This window comes from Stegostoma tigrinum, chromosome 4 (assembly GCF_030684315.1).
Source record: "Stegostoma tigrinum isolate sSteTig4 chromosome 4, sSteTig4.hap1, whole genome shotgun sequence".
Classification (NCBI taxonomy): domain Eukaryota; kingdom Metazoa; phylum Chordata; class Chondrichthyes; order Orectolobiformes; family Stegostomatidae; genus Stegostoma; species Stegostoma tigrinum.
In genome coordinates, this window is record NC_081357.1 from 62399071 (window position 1) to 62412183 (window position 13113).

A 13113-nucleotide genomic window follows, 5' to 3' on the forward strand; every position below is an offset into this window, starting at 1 on the left:
TGCCATAATCAAAATTTTTTAAAAGGTGTTCAATTTTAATGAATGGCGTTGGGTGAATAAATACTTGAGCTCAGTGGGCCATTGGATCAGGTCAGGGGAGATAACCAGGTGGCTAGGAGGTGCTGTTTGGAGGGTGTTGGCTGTGATGCTCAGTTGAGTGATGCTGACTGATCCGTGAGCTAGACCAGGTATTGAACTGAGCAACATTTCCAGATTAAGTATGCCAATAAGACCAACACGTCTGGCCCCAATGTCAGTGTAGGACACTACTATAGAAGATCCCAAGCAAAAGAAATCAGCCTAGATGATGTGTGAACCAGGAATTCTGTGCAGTCTTTACAAACAGTTACTAACTTATATCCCAGCTCCAATATTCTAGAGATCAGAAACTTTGGGCATAGATGGTTTGGTGATTTTGGTAGTCGTACAGTTTACTTCACATTTTTCTCTCAGAAAGAACTTTAAATGAAATAAAAATTCATTATAAATATATAAATCATCCTGTACTCAAATGAGAATATTTACAATTGCTTACCAACAAAATTAGATGATTAATTTAATCTACATTTACTTTTACAGGTTTGATGAAATCAGCTACAATCCAGTAGAAAACAAAGTTAGGGACACAAATGTGCTTTCAGAAGTAGTTTTGCTGGATGACTTTAACCAGTGATTTTACAGCAATTAGTTTGAATCACCACAGAGTATTTGCTTGTTGTTGAAGCTAGCAAATAATGGCTTTAACCAGAACAATAGAGGTTGGAATATTCTAAGCATTTTTCCAGTGACATGTTACTTCTGGAATAAAATTAATATTAAAAGTGTGTTTGTTACAACAGTTCCAACCACATTATATGAGTGCCCCACAACATATACTTGTTCATGTGAGCAGCAAAATGTAATCTATCAATTGGGGGTTTCAATTGTAAGTGTTTACTATACAGTATTGTCCAGTATAACATTGATCTAATTATATAAAGTTGAAAGTTCTGAAGGAGAATGACTCAAATTTGTCAAGATAACAAAAATGCACATGACCAGCAATCTTATAATTCATTGTTGGGAAAAAATCTAAAAAATATACTATGGTTGCTGAGATGCAATGGAAAGTATCCGCATTAGATCTTCTTCAGATACAAATTTTTTTTTACCAATAAATCTTTTTTATTCCTTTATGTTATTAAAGTATATGCTTATTTATGTTGTGATGAAACAGGGTGGCAAGTGTCCAACATTTTGACAACGTTTGGAATAAAAAATACAACTGATGCTGAATTATTTGGGTTTGTTATTGCTTTTTAATTATGACAATTCAGCAGGTTAACAATTAGGTAATTAATTGCTCATCAAAATAGTTCCCATGTTATTGCCACTGATGCAACAAACATTATTCTTGAGCAGCTGGAAACAAAGTTACTAAAAATCTCTTTTTTAACCAGCTGGGTCTTTTTTTTTGGAAGACGTATGTGGTGATTTTTGTGCATTTATCTGGAGGAATGTATTTATTCACTATGTACTGGATTACAAATCGATTTGTTTTAAACTTTGTCCAGAGTAATTATTTCATTAAGTGAATCATAGTATATCCTGGTGATAATATGGCAAAAGCACAAATACATTAAAGAAGAAATCCTGCACCAAACAGCACCCTACGTCCTTTGGCAGAAAATATCCTCTGGCATTGAAACCTTAAGTCTGTTTTACACTCTACAGTTGTTGTCTGGCCTGTTGAGTATTTACAGCATTTTCTGTCTTTATTTCAGATCTTGTGTGCTTTTACTTATGGAATGAGCGTATATATATCTGCAATGAATTGGGTAATTTGCCAGCAATTCTCAGGAGGCAAGAGATGCCATGACAGTTTCTCAGAGGTAATTACATACGGCTTATTCTTAAATCAATAAAACAAAATCTGCTACATAAACATAACAGTGAGAATGCAATATGACAAAGTGAACTACTTCAGGCTGTAAGCAAGTGTTCTTTCAACAGAAATTTTTGGTTTCTTTATCAACTACCAAAAAGACTTATTTATTTCAGTTAAAATTAGTAAGCATAAAATGTACAGTTACAAAAAAAAATGCAGCTGACTGACGATACAAACCAAAAACAAGCTTTCTTTTAAAAAAATCTTGATTGTAACATCATATTCGCAACTTTGTCTGGTGCAATTAATATTCAACCTCAGTGTTTCAGATGTGTTGATCAACTCATCTCATTTCCTTTGCCTCTTTGGAAATTTCACAAATATAACTTGTACATGTTACTTTTACACATTGAAAGCACACATGTGGAAAACACACCTAAACAGAACGGTCAGTCAGGAGCATACATTAATAAAATGCACAACAATGTTAGTTATGGATTGTTTTACCTTATGATTAACCTATGTGCACACTTTTAAAGAAAAGCCATTGAGGTACATCTCTGAAAGACATCAATTATGTTCTGGGTTTTTTCTTTGCTTCTTCATCCCAGTCAAAATCCAGAACACCATCGTCTTCCAACTCATCAGTTGAAAAGAGGTATTTGCTCATAACACTGGTCATAGTGCCAGCTGATGTTAACCCAAAAGTCTTCCTTTTTCTAGATGATGCTGCACAGTCAGTGTCTACATTTTGTGCCATGCTTTTCAGCTGCTCAATAGTTGCCTTCTTTTCCATTGTGTCATTTTTGGTTTTCTTCTCAGATGGTGAACTAAAAGAGAAACTTGCAAGTTTTGCCAATGTACTGGAGGCCACTTTCACTTGACTTGTTACAGCTGAACCATGGCTAGTTTGTTGGTCTGTATTGGGCTCTGTAGAAAGTGGACTTTTTGATTTATACTGTGTCAAATTTTGTACCTCATCTGCGGTACTTAACGTTTTCTGCATCTTGAGGGATGTTTCAGTTTTACCACAGTCTACCACAGGTGGCTCTTTGCTTTTTACTTTGTGTGAGGATTTACTTTTAGTGGTGCAAGCATGACCTCCTTGGGTGGTTTTTCCATGATTTCTGGCCAGTGCTGCTTGTTGTGAAGGATACCTCAATTCAGTATTTAACACCCCAATGTCTGCAGTTTCAGAATGCAGCAAAGATTCAGGAGTAGAATTGTGCCCGGTCGAATGTCTTAGCTTCTGTTGAGGTTTGAATGCAAAAGTTTTCAGTTTGGTCAACAGACTGCTGGAATTCCCATGAGTTGCAGATTCTTGGGGAGTGGTTCCACTGTCCTGCACTGTATTCTTTGTTCCACTTGGATAACTTGACTTATTTGATGCAGGTTGCATTCTATGCAAAGGCTCTTGGTCTGAACAATCATTATTTGACATATGGAAGCTTTTTGTGCAAGTGCCAACCAGATTAGAAAATCCACCCGTTTCACTTAAATCAGTTGGGTGACTTTTGCCAGAAGTTTTGTCACTTTTGTACAACGTTCCACTCTGTGAAACCCGGGAAGCATGAAGCTTTTTTGATACATGCACTGTTACAGCAGAACAAGATGTGTTTGAAGAAGCAGAAATCTTAGCATTTGTCAGTCTCTTTAGGGAGTCAGTGCCAGCTGTTTTGTCAGCTTTTGCATTTTTGGTAGCTGAACCAACAGAATTCACATGATCTGTATTGCAAGAACGTCCAAGTGGTGAGATCACGTCTGGCGTCTTTGCACTTGCTGCAACCCCCTCTTGATTTTTAATTGGCGGAGAATTGACACGTAAACCAGGAAAACGGCTCTGATAAGAATTCTCTGATGGTACTTTGTGTGTGGCGGATTTGTTCGGTACCACTTCATCTTCCTTGGACTCAATTTCATGATTTTCACTTTGAAAATTAACAAACCAGGTCAGACCACCTTCAGATTGTTCAAGATGTTGAACAGGACTGGGCTTCATTTCATTACTTGTTGAATAAAGAGTAGAATCCGAAAACTGATCAGTTTTGTCGCTCGAGTTTGCACTTCTCGGAGGTAGATGGTGCTCATTTTCATTTCGAACACTAAGAAGATATTTATACTGTCATAAAACATTCATGCGTGTAACAAACTCATAACTGCATTAGAATAAATTAACATGTAATCAAAACTAGGTCTTCACTCATTAACCCGCAAATAAATATAATATAAAGCATTGAATTAAACTGATGATCACCTCAATTAAGAAAAAAGCCATGGGAGAGATATAACAATGATCAAAATAGTTTTCTTTATATATTTGCTGCAATGACCACATCAACTGCAAGTGTCTGAATGGAACTGTCAGTGTGTGGCATAACTGAGCAGCAGACTAGTCACCAATAAACATGAAGGCTACTGCGGTGAGACAGTCAATCTATCACTACTCATTTTCTCTTACTGTGGTAGATTAAAATTATCATTAAAATTTTATTGAACATATCAAGTATTTTGATGACTTTATTCCCCACAAGAAAGCTCTGTTTCAGCAAGTTGCTCATTGGCTAGTTTAGGGTACTACAGTAATAACTGCATGATAGCTTTTGAATGCAGCACAAAAACTTTGCATGTAAATGTTGAAGGCCTCAACAAAATGCTCAATTTACTCAGTTAACTCCCTGGTGGTGTACTGCGAAGCTTTGTTCCATGTTTTTACGTACAAATATTCTATGTGCAGCCCCAGTAAGAAACCGAAGATGAAAAATGTATAGCAAATTCAAGATATAGATATGGACATCTCTGATTCTGAAGCAGTTTCTATTCTGGTTACAATAGTTTTGTGATGTTTTATCAGTGCTAGATTTCATAAATAAAATTTGTTAACCCCACTAGTTTAACAGTTAACAAATCTTCCTCTGACAATGCCCATTGAAGAGCTATTAGTTAGTTGTACTTGTGTTTAAATGCAAAGCTAAATATCTAAACATTTGCTAAACAAATAACGTACATCCTAGTAATGTTGCTCAGCTGTCCGTGGGCTGAGTGATATATTACCTGTCAAGCCTTTGTAGTTCTTGTTGGAGAATATCATTTAGGCCCAACCTTTCGAGCAACAGTTCACATTGCATTCTGTATTGGTCTTTTGGGTTTTCTGGAAAGGAAGTGTGCAGTGCATTCACACCACCAAGTAGAGCACCTCCCTGGAAATGAAAATCATCAGGACATTTAATATGAATATACATCATCATCATTTCAACTAGCCACAGTTTCAAAGGACCACAGGCATCTCTCTCTCTCTCTCCAGTAAGAGAGTCAGTTGGCTCCTCCACCAAAAGGGGTAAAGTGAGGAGGCACGAATGGTCGTTGCCGGCATCGGGACTGTATCCACAATAAAAGCCCAAAGGACTATGAATGCTGTAAATCAGAAACAAAAAAAAACAGAAATGGAGCTTTTCCAGCATTAACTGAATCCATAGTGTTGCTGTGATTCTGCATCACACTCCACTCATCTAACTGACTGAGTTAACCAACCCCAAATGAGCTTATAATATTCTATACCAGGAACATTGATACTTTAAATCTGTCTTGTCTTGGTAAGGTTTAATCTACTTGCACCATCTAAATCAATCACCCTGCCTAAACAGTGTGTGGCTATCGAAGTAATCTTTTCACTCGGAATCCAGCAGTATTACGTTACCCTTACATGTGTCTTATTCAAAATGACAAAGTGTTTTTATCAAATATAAATGAAAAAACGTGGATCCAAAAGAAAATAATTTTACTTTACTGAAGTGAGTATGGTATTGATGCCATTTGTGCTTAAGGTATACACTAACCGTTCAATTCAGCATCCATCACATGGAATGATTGATTGTTTTTATCTTCATCTCCACATAAAAATGTTTTAATTCTTTATTAAAAAGTGCATACCTGCATGGAAGACTCCATTACAGAGATCACTGTGATAGCATCTTCAACAGTTACTGTATCTCTAAACATTAGCCTTGCGTGAGCTGAAAAACAATTTTTTTAAAAACATGCAAAGGAAGAGAGAACAGATTATAATATCTGTACAAACTAATTGAATTTGCATCGCTTAAGTATAACCAGCAAACAATTATGATTTGTAAATTCATTGAAGGGAAATCGTTCTACAATGCATAATTAAATCAGAACCCATTTGTAAAGAACATGATTTTCTGAATACACAGAGAAATCATCCCTCATTAATTGGCAAATTAAACCAATTTAAAAAGCCTGCAAGGCTTTCATTGCCTTTTTTTGGCAACTTGACAGTTTGACATGTTTTGCTATATTAGAACATAAATCATGAACCACTTGATCTATCTGAACATATCCTTCCACAACAATGAGAAGCCACTCAAATTATCCTCATTCTTATGCAGTTTCGACGAAGTCATATTGGACTTGAATCATTAACTCTGTTTGTCTCTCTACTGATGCTGCCAGGCTGCTGAGTTCCTCCAGCATTCTCTGTTCTTGTTTCAGATTATCTGCGTTATTCCTTTGCGAGCGAATAATGAATACATTTGACCGAGGTGTATCTCAGTTGTAAGCCAAATTGTTTCTTATTTTCTCTTTAATCTAACTTATTTTAAAAACATTATTTTCACAATTAAAGGTTCTTACAGACTATGAGTCCCACCTTAGTTCAAGGATGTAACCTGGTAGTAAAATTACAACTACTTTATAAGCAAAAGATTCAGATAATAGAGCAACCTAAATACAACAAGATCATGGTCTCGAATTTAGCAGTGTGCGCAGCAGGTGAGGGTAATTTTATTTAATCTTATTTTCTGTCCTTACAGGTTTCATGGCAACACTGGGAGCTACAATCCCTTGTGGTTCATGTACAGTAATGGCAATGTAAATCACAAGTGAAATGAGGGAATGAAGTAATCAATAGCTAAATGCAACATGATTTGTGTCATTTTAAGTTTGTGCACAATAAGTTTGCAATTGTAACTGTTAAGTAACATTTGCAGCAGACAAAGACTAGACAATGGTCAGCTTCAACAAGAATCTAGCTACACTTCTTTGACTTCAATGGCATTTCCATTATCAAATGACCATCAATTTCCAGATGGTATGGGTCTTGACCATTGATACAGCGTCTGCTAGATCAGCTACTTGGATTTCATGACTGGTACATCATGTCAGGTATTCTGTGGCAAGTGACTTCCCTTCTGACTCCTCAAAGATTCTCCTCTAGTTGCAAGACACATGACAGAAGTGTGATAGAATATTTATCTGGTTATAGAGGTATAGTTGCGGTTACATACAAGAATCTCCAAACTGTGCCAGACAAAGTAGTCTACTTAAGTAGCACAGAATCCACTGACTAAATACCTATAATGGAACAGTGTGATCAATGAGGCCCAGAACAGTACAGGAAACAGTCCCTGAGCAGTGAGTGGGCAGCGAGTCCCGGGTGGAAATAGGTGTTGGACAGGCAGTCCTGGACCTTGTCTTGGAGCAGCTGAGTGCCAGTACAGAGTGGGGTTAGGGCTTGGTGTAGAGCAGGGACAGCTGTTAGACTGGGATCTGGCATGGGTGGTCAGAACATGTGCAGAGGCCCTGCACTGAGCTGTCGCACTGTAATGTCTATTTGAAATTTCCTACCTTGCTGTAATGTCAACCCTTTAATAGTGTCCTGTTTTTAACTTATTTTTCAACTCTAAGTGAGGCTACTACTTTTATTCCTCTGCTGTATCCAAGAACTGTACCCAGGCACTTGCACTTAAGAGTTTGCCATAAGGTGGCAGGACATTATAAAAGTCTTTCATTGTACTCCTACAATGAAATACACGTGACAATAAAAAGATATTATATTCTAAATATTGTATTGTATTCCCTCTATCATAAGTCTATTACTGGGAGGATGTAATTCAGCCACATGATGTTGCTTCTTCAGTAGCAACTGCCAAACCTCAATCTCCATTACCTTGAAATAGAAACACAATCAAACTGGATCTAAATTCTAGAATTCCCTAACAGAATTGAGCATACGCGCTTCAGTAGTTTAAGAAGCAGGTTCATCATTACTTTCTCAAGGGCAATTAGGCATTGATAATACCATTCTAAAGGCTTTGTTGTAAAACTTTCAATATAGTTCAGATTGCCCATATTAGAAACTGTTTAAATCTCATTGCTTTAAAGGTGAAGGGCATGACAAGTAATTTTGTCCTTATGCAATAAGAAAGCTTCCCACATTTTATTGCGTAGCAAGGCAATCTTTGTTGACCCTGACTTTTAGTTCTACTAATTTCCTTGAATTTCACTCAGTTAGACAATTCTACTCATGTCATCGTGCTATTCCTTTAAGTCATCACACTATAGGAGGCAGTGGTAATTTCACTGGGCTAGTAATCTACAATACCTGGCTAATGTTCTGGGGACGTGGGTTTGAATCCTATTGCAACAGATAGTAAATAGTGAATTTAATAAAAATCTGGAATAATGGTGACCATGTGACCATATTCGATTGTTGTAGAAATGCATGCGGTTCAATGTTGCACTCAAGCATCAGCCTAAACAACATGCTCATGTCCTGGAGGTGGTAAAGGCTCAAAGCGCTACCATTAACATGCTGACACCACAGTTATCATGTTCACCAGTTAAACAGCCTAAATGAATGGTCAGAGATAAAGGTGTATGAAGCTGGATGAACACAGCGGGCCAAGCAGCATCAGAGGAGCAGGAAAGCTTGACATTTCGAGTCGGGACCCTTCTTCAGAAATGGGGGAGGGGAAAGGGATTCATAAATAAATAGGGAAATGGGGGAGGCGGATAGAAGATGGATAGAGGAGAAGATAGGGTGAGAGGAGACAGGCAGGTCAAATAGGCGGGGTTAGATCCAGTGAAGGTGAATGTAGGTGGGGAGTTAGGGGAGATAGGTCAGGCCAGGGAGGAGGACAGGTCAAGGAGGCGGGATGAGGTTAGTCGGTAGGGGATGGGGGTGGGGCTTGAGGTGGGAGGAATGGTTAGGGAGGCGGGGACTAGCTGGGCTGGTTTTGGCATGTGGTCGTGAGAAGGGAGATTTTGAAGCTTGTGAAATCCACATTGATACACTTGGGCTGCAGAATTCCCAAGCGAAATATGAGATGCTGTTCCTGCATCTGTCGGGAGGCGTCATTGTGGCAATGCAGGAGGCTCAGGATGGACATGTTGTCCAAGGAGTCGGGGGGGAAATTGAAATGGTTCGCGACTGGGAGGTGTAGTTGTTTGTTGCGAACAGAGTGTAGGTGTTCCACAAAGCAGTCCCCAAGCCTCCATTTGGTTTCCCCGAAGTAGTGGAGGCCACAACAGGAACAGTGGATACAGTATATAACATTGACAGATGTGCAGGTGAACATCGGTTTATGTGAAAATCTTCCAACGGCCTGGGATCGGGGCGAGGTGTAGGGGCAGGTGTAACACTTGCTTCGGTTGCAGGGAAAAGTGCCGGGCGTGGTGGGGCTGGAGGCGAGTGTGGAGCAGACAAGGGAGTCATGGAGAGAGTGGTCCCTCTGGAAGGGAAAAATGTCTTTGGTGGTGAGGTTGGAGTGCAGATTGCGGAAATGTCGGAGGATGATGCGTTGGATTTGGAGGTTGGTCGGGTGGTACGTGAGGATGAGGGGGGGGGGGGGTCTGTTTTAGTTATTGTGGATAGTGGGTGTGGGAGATGAGTTGTGGGGAAATGCAGGAGACATGGTCGAGGGCATTTTTGATCACTGTGGAAGGGAAGTTGCAGTTTTTGCCAAAAGAGGACATCTGGGATGTTCGGGATTGGAACGTCTCAACTCGGGAGCATTTGCGGTGGAGCCGAAGGAATTGGGAATAGGGGATGGCATTTTTACAGGAAGGTGGGTGAGAGGAGGAATATTCCTCATCACCTCAGGTGACCTCCAGCCCACAGCCTCTGACCTCATCATTCCCCAACCCCGCACCACCCGCTTCTATCTCCTTCCCAAAATCCACAAACCTGACTGCCCCGGTTGATCCATTGTCTCCACCTCCCCCACAGAACTTATCTCCACCTATCTCGACTCCATTCTCTCCCCCTTGGTCCAGGAACTCCCTATCTATGTCTGTGACACCACCCACGCTCTCCACCTCCTCCAGAACTTCCAATTCCACAGTCCCCAACACCTCATTTTCACTCTGGACGTCCAGTCCCTATACACCTGCATTCCCCATGCCGATGGCCTAAAAGCTCTCCACTTCTTCCTGTCCCACAGACCTGACCAGTCCCCCTCCACTGACACCCTCATCCACTTATCCGAACCCGTCCTCACCCTCAACAACTTCTCCTTTAATTCCTCCCACTTCCTACAAAGGGGGAGGCCATGGGTACCCGCATGGGCCCAAGCTATGCCTGCCTCTTTATAGGTTACGTGGAACAATCCCTCTTCCAAAGCTACACTGGCCCTAAACCCCACCTCTTCCTCCGTTACGTTGATGACTGGTTCAGTGCCGCCTCATGTTCCCACGAGGAGCTTGAACCGTTCATCCAGTTCACCAACACCTTCCACCCCAACCTTAGGTTTACCTGGGCCATCTCTGACACCTGTCTCCGTCCTGGACCTCTGTGTTTCCATCTCTGGCATCCACCTGGAAACCAATATCCATTTTAAACCTACCAACTCCCACAACTACCTGGAATATTCATCCTCTCACACCTTCCTGTAAAAACGCCATTCCCTATTCCCAATTCCTATGCCTCCACCGCATCTGCTCCCGAGATGAGACGTTCCACTCCCGAAAATCCCATATGTCCTCTTTTGTCAAAAACTGCAACTTCCCCTCCACAATGATCAAAAATGCCCTCGACCGTGTCTCCTGCATTTCCCGCAACTCATCCCTCACAAACCCTATTCGCAATATTAACCAAAACAGAATCCCCCTCATCCTCACGTATCACCTGACCAACCTCCAAATCCAACGCATCAAACTCCAACATTTCTGCAATCTGCAATCTGACCCTACCACCAAAGGCATTTTTCCCTCCCCACCCTTATCTGCTTTCCGGAGGGACCACTCTCTCCATGACTCCCTTGACCGCTCCACACCCCCCTCCAGCCGCACGAGGAGCTCGAACAGTTCATCCCCCGGCACCTTTCCCTGCAAATGAAGCAAGTGCTACGCTTGCCCCTGTACCTCCCCCCTCACCCTGATCCCAGGCCCTAGGAAGACTTTTCACATCCAACAGATGTTCACCTGCACATCTGTCAATGTTATATGCTGTATCCGCTGTTCCCGTTGTGGCAACCAAACGGAGGCTTGGGGACCGCTTTGCGGAACACCTACGCTCTGTTGCAACAAACAACTACATGTCTCAGTTGCGAACCATTTCAATTCCCCCCCACCCCCAACTCCTCGGACAAAATTTCCATCCTGGGCCTCTGCATTACCACAATGACGCCACCTGAAAAATGCAGGAACAGCATCTCATATTTCGCTTGGGAACTCTGCAGCCCCAGGGCATCACAATTTCACAGGCTTCAAAATCTCCCCTCCCCCAACCACATGCCAAAACCAGACCAGCTAGAATGCCCCTCCCTAACCATTCCACCTACCTCAAGCCCCACCCCCATCCCCTACCCACTAACTTCATCTGGCCCCCCCCGACCTGTCTGTCCTCCCTGGACTGACCTATCCCTCCCTAACTCCCCACCTACATTCACCTTCACTGACACTAACCCCGCCTCTTTAACCTGTCTGTCTCCTCTCACCCCATCTTGTCCTTTATCCATCTTCTATCTGCCTCCCCCATTTCCCTATTTATTTCAGAATTCCCTTCCCCTCTGCCATTTCTGAAGAAGGGTTCCAACCCGAAACGTCAAACTTTCCCGCTCCTCTGATGCTGCTTGGCCTGCTGTGTTCATCCAGCTTCACACCGTGTTATCTCAAATACTCCAGCATCGGCAGTTCCGACTATCTGAATGAATGGTCAGTTTGTCATAATCAAAGCTTTCCCTTTAACATGAAGTCGCAGCACATTATAAGCTGTTAACTCAGTCAATTTTGTGCTTCACAGCAACGTCTTAAAGGTCAAACTCTCTCAGCTATCCCATGTGCCATCAGCCCACTCAACTTAATCAGAGGCTCTGCTTGCAAAACTGGATGTGGCTTGCTGTTTGAGCTGCTGACGCAGGCATGGCTAACATTTGCAAAACTGGTTTCAGTGCTTTACAGCATTGAATAACATGGAAAGTTTGTGATTTTTATAAGTAATACATTGGCATGCAATTGGAATCCAAAAGAATTATGCTCTTGGCAAAGATGTGGGTAACAGTGGTATCACATAACAGCACCACACAGAACATGAAGGAAGGAATAGTTGCTAATGAGATTTTGATAGTCCAATTATATAGAGTTGTGATCTTACCCACTACACTGTGGTAAAGCAAGATATTATGAGAAACAATGTTCAAGGGCTTAAAGCATCTTCACTGCAAACCTACTGCACATTTTAACAAACAAGTGACCCAAAACAAATAAAAGCAAAAATACTGCGGATGCCGGAAATCTGAAACAAACTCAGGGAATGTTGAAGAAACTCAGCAGGTCTGGCAGTATCTTTGGAAAGAGAAACAAAAATCAACGTTGAGAGTCTGGTAGGGCTTTTCTTCAGAACCACTCCCTCTCCAATTCTGAAGAAGGATCAAATGATAACTCCGTTTCTCTCTCCACAGACGCGGTCAGGCCTGATAACTCCACCCAAAACAAATTGTATTTTATAAAATGAAATTACACCTAAATTTAATGTTGGTGGAAAAAAGGCTTCTGCATGAAATGTTGTCATAACACCAATGTTTCCAATATATGTTTTATATCCATGGTTTGACAGCGAAACAAAGCAATCAGCAGGTTTCACAAATACTGTGATGCTAATAATCCTCCCAGCAGTTAGAACAAGTCATTGCCAGACACACGCAGAGCAGCAAACTGTATCTCACAAGCATTTCAAGGTAGAACTAATTACTGAAGTTAAAATATAATACTACAAATGCTGAAAATCTGAAATAGAATGGATATTATTAAACTAGAAAGAGCGCAGAAAAGTTTTACTAGGATGCTGCCTGGGCTGGAAGGTTTGAGTTATAAGGAGAAGTTCGATAGGCTGGGGCCTGTTTTCCCTGCAGTGTAGGAGACTGAGGAGTGAATTATAGAGATTCCAAAAAATCATGAGAGCCACAGATAAAGGTAGAAAGCCAACAGCTTTTCCCCATGATAAGGGAGTCTAA

General features: G+C 41.1%; 1 protein-coding gene across 2 annotated transcripts in view; it reads right to left on the bottom strand.

The window, feature by feature from the left end:
- Positions 1-1176: 1176 nt before the first annotated feature.
- Positions 1177-13113, bottom strand: part of mcm9 (minichromosome maintenance 9 homologous recombination repair factor) — a 45446-nt gene continuing 33509 nt past the window's right edge. For both annotated transcript variants that reach the window (XM_048531799.1, XM_048531800.1), the window contains 3 exons: positions 5795-5877; positions 4919-5064; positions 1177-3969 (listed from right to left, as the gene is read on the bottom strand). In XM_048531799.1, the coding sequence (XP_048387756.1) occupies positions 2442-3969; positions 4919-5064; positions 5795-5877 (1757 nt within the window). In that variant the 3' untranslated portion in view covers positions 1177-2441. The remainder of the gene's footprint in view (positions 3970-4918; positions 5065-5794; positions 5878-13113) is intronic.